General features: G+C 45.0%; 2 protein-coding genes across 2 annotated transcripts in view; both read right to left on the bottom strand. All coding sequences in view use genetic code 11, as the record gives it.

Moving 5' to 3' along the window:
• Positions 1 to 1,261: 1,261 nt before the first annotated feature.
• Positions 1,262 to 4,030, bottom strand: EGR_04239 (hypothetical protein; the record flags this gene model as incomplete). Its single annotated transcript, XM_024493488.1, has 4 exons — positions 1,262 to 2,198; positions 2,265 to 2,775; positions 2,928 to 3,533; positions 3,700 to 4,030. The coding sequence occupies 4 exons, from the start codon at positions 4,028 to 4,030 to the stop codon at positions 1,262 to 1,264; spliced, it is 2,385 nt and encodes a 794-aa protein (XP_024352189.1).
• Positions 4,031 to 6,408: 2,378 nt separating this feature from the next.
• EGR_04238 (hypothetical protein) overlaps positions 6,409 to 7,100 on the bottom strand; it is a gene marked incomplete at both ends in the record, with an annotated part of 4,989 nt that continues 4,297 nt past the window's right edge. Inside the window, one exon of the mRNA XM_024493487.1 lies at positions 6,409 to 7,098. Within this exon, the coding sequence (XP_024352188.1) occupies positions 6,409 to 7,098 (690 nt within the window). The remainder of the gene's footprint in view (positions 7,099 to 7,100) is intronic.

Below are 7,100 nucleotides of genomic sequence, written 5' to 3'. Positions count from 1 at the left end.
CACCATTGTTATTCCCGAAATGTCGCTGAAGTAAACACCTCCTTCTCCATAGATAGTTCCATCCATTGGCAAAACGCGGGACTCTCCTTTTACCACCGAACATACATAGCAGATGTGAGTAGCAGGAATGCTCCCACTGCTAATCACGAAAGCAACCCTATTGCCCTGTCCTAGTGACTGCGACCTGACACCTTTTAAGCATTCAATCACTGTCCTTAGAGCTGGAAAGGACCTGCACCCCTTCCTCATGATTTCACCACCAAGAGTCTTTTCAAGCTCCCAGAGTAGTGCAAGAGTCCATAGGACCAATTACGTGGTCCACGAAAACCAGCAAATCATCCAATTTGACCGCTTTTAACAACTCCATGCACCGGAAGTAAGCAAACAACGACAGCCAATCCATCCACGCTTTCCAAGCACACAATACTGACCAAATTACACTGGCCAGTGTAATTCAGCCTGTGCCCTATCCACAATACATCTGCAGGAACCGCTACCTTCTCAGAGCTTGGACGAGTTCAGACCCTACAAAGGATCAGCAGACCACCCCGCCCAGTGCAGCAACGTGGCACAGCGCTTCCAGAAGGTCACTAGTACGTGCAACAACCAAATGGTGCAAAGCCAAGCACCACACCGTTTAACCCACGGAAAAGAAGAAAAAGATCAGATTGGTTATGGCGCCTATGATAATAATGAAAGTGGCGCATCTACAGAATCAACAGGACATACAAACAAGCACAAGGAGAAGTGTCCAGATAGAAGTACACTTAAACAGAAGAGAGCGGAATGTGGGCCAGAGACGAAAAAGCAAAGAAGAACAGTAGAAATGTGGGCACATAAGAGGGTCCGAACACGGGCCAGAAGCGAGATAGGCTGATCCAATCCTCTACAGCTTGCTAGATGATGAGCAGTAGAGGAAACGGGTAAAACAACGCCTTCGGAGGAGAAAGCTGTTTACAAGCACTTTTTTGTTCTTTTTACAGATGACTGGATGGATGTCCCCTAAATTGCTAGAGAGCAACAGAACAACGAAAGTAGGAAAACTCACACGAAGCAAGCGTCACTGAAAGTTGATGGTAAATGCAAATTTATGTACAGAAGACGTATGCGATTGAACGCAAACGCAAAGAAACATTTTTTTTTGTCTTTTTGTTCTGCCATACGCATACTGTACAGTTTTTAGCAGTTCCAAAATGAAATTTGTATAAAAATCGAGGCTATGTACAGGGAAGGGTTAAATAGTGAAGGCAAATTGTGCAGTTTACGAATTTTGTTCTAATGTTTCGTCAATGACTTTGCAGTCGCCGCTAATGGTTCGGTTGCTGGGGGGTCGGTGTGGAGCTCTAACGGAAACAGCATACGTCCTCTGCTGTGGAACCGATAATTGTGTACTGGAAACTGCAACAGAAACGGGGAGAAACGGCACAGGCGGGTTTCTCGATATATTATTATGAACCGAAGCAGCAACAGAGGTCAAACCAGCTGGCGGTGGCTGCAACAGCGGGACATAAAATGGCTGGTGCTGTGATGTAATGTATGGAAGAAATGACGCTGGAGCTTGAGGAAAGACTGATGGAGTTGGCCATAGAGGACGATAACACACATTTGTACTATCTGGGGCAGGTGCTGGATTCATCGTAACTGTGTGATCTCCGGCGGCGCCGGTCGCGACCGTTCCGGGCAAAGTATTTGCGCCATAATATGACGGTAAGGTCGGAACACCCGGATAAGGAAGAAAATGGGGAGACTGGAAAATATGACTTCCGTTGGGCTGCAAACCAGGAACAGGGGGCGCAGGGATGCCATTGGACAACACGAACGGCAGACTGCCTATAGAGCCGACAGGCATTAACACCTGAGAAGATTCAACTTCGGAAGACTTTGGTTGCTGTAAATCAGGCGCCTGTGTGGATTGCTGTGAAGTGCAATCAAAGGACGTTGGGTAAGCGACCGCAGTAGCCCGCAAAACCGATGGATTTTGAGGAGTCACACCAACGGCCCGTTGTTGGTCGTCGTATACAACAGTGACGGTTGAACTATTCGTAACGCCTTCTATGAGTTCATCTTCTGTTGTATTAACGTAACGTAATCTATTGAAACCGAGAAGTGCGCCGATAGGACACGTGTACTTATTCATACAAATAAGCTTCACTAAATGTTCGTCCCGCTGTAGATTAATGTCACTGAAGTAATATTCGCTGCAAAGGAAAAGAATAACTTTAGAAACAGGTAAATATAGCCCAAGCGACAAAACAATAACTTACACGTGGTGACGGATATAATCCTGTTTGGAATGAAACTTTAGGAACTTAGTTAAATGCGAATTCAAAGGAACAAAGTAGAATCTGTCATCAACAACAATTATATCCTCCTTTTTCTCCATAGCAGGGCTAGCTGCACCCTCCCTCGGAAACTCGGCTGCAGTTTCGTCACCGGTCGCAGCGGCCATTCCGACCGCCTGCATAGCTGCAGCCACAGTTGGATGGTTCCGAAAATGATCTGGCATCCGGACTCTGGACCATCTGTACTGACTGAGAAATTCAAGCAACTCTTCAAGCGTGACATCCTCTCTTAGTGGATTGCGAACCGCAGAGGAAGTCGGCTCAGGAGAGACGAGGCAGGCCTGGGGAGAGGGCTGAGGTAAGAGAACCGCAGCTTGCAAAGCAGCTGCGCCACCGTCCATGACGGCCGCTTCCGTGGTCACGGGGAACGTTTGTGGTGGGATTGGAAAGACCGCCGGTCCGGGCACCAACATATTGGGGAATAAATAAGTAACTAAAAGTAAAAAATACTGCTTCTAAAATCAATCAGAAACCAAAAGAGAACAATTACTTATATCGTTATGGTCTAATTTAAGCACTTGGGGAATCACATAACGAGGAAACAAATTTTTTAAATAAAATCGTACCAGTAGAAAACCAACTAACCTGGTCCAACAGCGGGCAACTGAGGCATCGCTTGAGCAGCAACAGCTGCCGCTGCTACGGAAACCTGCTGGGGTACCGTCAAAGGGGTGGATGTATTGGGCTGTGAAGCACTTGTTCCGCTATTCTTTGACACGTAACTGGTATTCGTATACCCGCCACCTCGAGAGCCAGCCCTACGCCCCCGTGATGAGTACGCCCCGCGCGGCACCCCACTTACGAAGGCAGTGGGAACCGCCTTAGACACTGGTTCCATGTTGCTAGTCTCTGAGACATCATTGGAGGGCTCCTGCACCACGTCCTGGTCTGGAGCCCGCAATGATGCACGAGACTGATAATAACCGTTAATGTGTCTATTACCACGTCCGCGATTAAAAGAACCGTTTGACGTCAACCCTCCCCTACGATTGCTACCACCACCACCGCGAGAGAGAGTGGATGAAGTGGGTGAATTGATTTCCGAACTCGATGGTGGGATCAACGAGAGGGAGTGATGGTTGGCGTTCGTCGCCCCAGATGGCAAACGTACACCGCCGCGATTCCCACTGCTACCTCCGCGTGAGGTGACGAATTCGATCTCAATATTTTGCCACTTTCGGCCAAGTTTTTCTATAAAATCGAGGGTAGTACGAAATTAGCAAAACTAACAAGGATTGTAGCACATATAGAAATATGCCGTATAGCAAATACAGGCTTTGGGAACCAAAAACGCATTTTAAATAGAAATGTATCAGCGAAAATCTGATCCCTTCTACAACCATAAAGTCAAACTTACTATTTTTCGGTTTTTCGTCAATTGATCTAGTGCCTGAACCAGACACCGTTACACGACGCTCAAACGGAGCCGAGGGCTCAGGCCAGGCATCCGCCTCAAATAGTTTTTCGCTGGAAGAACTTCCTCCAGTTACATCCCGTAGTTGTGAGGATGCACCGGATGGGCCATCAACCATCCCTTTAACGCTATTAGACGTTACTGCACGACCTTTCCATGGATTAATGCGTCCCATTGGAGATGAATCTCCCATTCGATGAGCAGAACCATTTGTCTCAATGGAATCGGGCCCAATGGACATCTCAGAAAGTTCTGATGTCAAAACACGACTCATTCGCGAATTCTAGACTTGTAGAAAAAAACTCGATTTGGATAAGCTATGACAATAAGCAGCCATACCCAGACACAAAATGAGTAACATATGAGTCTGTAGGAAAGGTTTACTTTTCAAAATAATTTGAAACGGTCGTGCAATCGAAACATTCCTTGGGACCCGCAAGTGACAAACGGAAACATTGCACCAGTAACTACTTCAGCTTCGTACATTACGTCCTTTCATCAAATTAGGAAATGAAAATTACACAACAAACCAGATAATGAGGATACGAGAATAGTACATCATTAACCACGACTCACAAGACTCACCAGTAATCGAAGAACCGCTGGCAATGGCAATATAAACAAAATTTTTCTATTTACACCGCTGTCCATAATCTGTATAAAGAAATTCGACAAAAGCAACTACTAATTATTTACATGGGGACGAAAAATTGTATTATTGCAATAATTAATTTTAAATGTTATTTTGCAGGCCTTAATTAAATACTGTATTGAAAAAAAGCATTAGGGTATACGTCGAACCTATTTTCGCCTCACACTTAAATAGTGACTAGGTAACTATAACTGCCCTGCTTTACCTAAAATGAAGTGCCTCAATTCGATACACACCAACTAGTTGCGAAATTTATTGATTGTGGTACACAAATTCCACCGCGTTTTAAATGAATCGCCTTTTCCCGAAGTTGTGGTAAGTCAGTAATATGGCAGAAAATGCACTTCTGACATATAGAAGGATCGAGAGGGTATTAAGGTGATCCGGAGGTCATGTTGCTGAGCGAAATTACCATCTGCATAGAACCGGGTGCCCGAGTTTTGGACCGCAGGGTTAAGCTATGCATCAGAGCATTACGTAGCTCTTCTCTCCTTTTGAGTGTCATATCCGATGCTCCCTTTGATCAGCTTTCCGCATAATGCATCACAACTTCCCACAACCACGAATCGGCAGCACCAGCCGTCGAACTTGTGTACGCCCAAAAAGATGGTTGATTACGACGTCACTAATCCATTTTGGCAATTTTCACTGGATCTGGAGTTTGGTCCGTCTAAAAATTAGGTTGAAAAAGGCGAAATTCCCTGCCTTTACGTTACTAGGACTTGATTGATGCTCTGTAAAAGAGCCATCTCGTGTTCCATTGCTATTCGTAAAATCTTAGTCTAAAATAAGTCATTTCATAGAAAATAAGGCTTAAAATAGATTCATGGTGGTCACGTTCCACACTTACACCTCCTTGACACTGTTTTCACTTCATTGCTGCCAGCCACCTGTCTATCTGGGTGTCTAATGATGCCATAATGGTGTCTATTTGATATCATTATGGGCACCCTAGGTAGCTCCAAAATAACCTTTCCGGGTGGCTCACGGGTAGGGTCGCGTCAGTTGTTAATCGCACTCTCGCAAAACACAAAACTGGAGCTGCAGGCGCCCTTCTAACACGTTAAGATTTAGCACATAGCAATGGAAATCCGCTTAGTTGTCTTTTGGGGTAGGGTTCGCTTGCCTCTGCCACGAAGGCAGCGTCCCGAGTCTTTTCTGAAGTCGTACAGAAGGACTGAGAGGCTACTGGCATGACCTGCAGGCCATGCCACTAAGCGGAAAAACAAAGTGCGTAGAGCCAAATATCCGCGTAGCCGAAAGCAGAGTTAAACAAACTACCAAAGTTTTACAACTAATTCCAAAAGCACGTTTTTTTATTCAGAGGGAGATTTGACGATCTCTATTCAGTGCCATAAATCGGAACCATGCATGCACTAGTCAATAACGGACTGATATTACGTGGCGATTTCAAGCAATACTGTAGACATGCGGACGTCCGAGTAACTGTATTACACCAAAGTCGCCCCACCTGCAACCAATTGTTTCTCTGCTTGTTGCCCTTACGAGAATAGACATGCACCATCGCACCTCTTGCCCACATCCATTCCTATCGCTCATTTCAAATCCATTGCTGGATTCAAAGTCCGAAGCCTGACCACACAGGCGAGTTTATCAGTTGTGCCAATCTTTACTAGTTTTCTCTCCAACGCTTTCAGTTGTGAAGCTGTATCCGCGATTCTGTTTGCGGGTTTCAACCTGAAAAGGAGGATGAATCAATGCAATCGCGCCTGCGCAATTAGTTCCCGCTCATTCGACCAGCTCACCATCACTTCTTCCAATGACGAGTGTGCAGCACTTGAACTCGAATTCTCTGCCCAATTTCCATTGGGAAATAAACAGGACTTGACTTTATTTTAAAGAAAATAAGGAGCATAGTACAAACGTTATTTGAAGATGTTAGTACAAAAGGAATCATTAAAATTTTTAACAAAAAAAGGAGAATAAGGAAAGCACCATATGGAGGAAGATCGCTTTTGTTGATGATGTGGGAGGTGTTCTTAAAATTGTATGCGACTCCACATGACACTAGCAATAAACAAACCAAAAGCAGAAAGACTCAGAGTGAAACCGAAATTTTTCAGGGTTAGGAAGAGGGGCGAATAAGTAGTATCTGTGGGACAGATAGGGGATAGAGCTTTTCTATATGCCTGTCGGAGATTAGGGTAGGGAAAAAGGCGATCAAGAATTCGATGAAGAAGCGGAAGCGCGTAATGGTCGATCGGGCGACGGGAATTGATAAAAATTTCGGCGGTGTTGTTCGTGAACTGGGAAATCAACTCGGTGTTCGTCTTGTTCACCAGATAGCCAATAATTTTATCGCCGACATCAATGAGTGGACTGAGCGGCTCAAGTACCTTTTTATTTTCCTCAATCACGCAAAGTGCTTGGGATATCTGGTCGAATTTCAATTTATACAAAGCAATTAAATCACCGATGGTAGTGAAGTAGTTGGCCAACCGATCCAACTTTCTGGAGCTGCGTTTCGATACAGCGCTTAATGCAAGGCCGATCTGTGTATAGTAGTCATTGCATGGATCGGGTAAGTATTCCGTGATATTACCAACATAGAGGTCATCGAAGGTCTGATCCAAATTAACTGCTTTCCTAAATTGGTTGAAGGTTTTGGAAAGCTGAAATCGTGGAATCTGATATGAGAGATTTGCTTGCTCCATCTTATGCCAAACCTCCT

Source organism: Echinococcus granulosus (assembly GCF_000524195.1).
Source record: "Echinococcus granulosus chromosome Unknown EG_S00025, whole genome shotgun sequence".
Taxonomy (NCBI): Eukaryota; Metazoa; Platyhelminthes; class Cestoda; order Cyclophyllidea; family Taeniidae; genus Echinococcus; species Echinococcus granulosus.
This window is presented reverse-complemented; position numbering and strand designations above follow the sequence as displayed.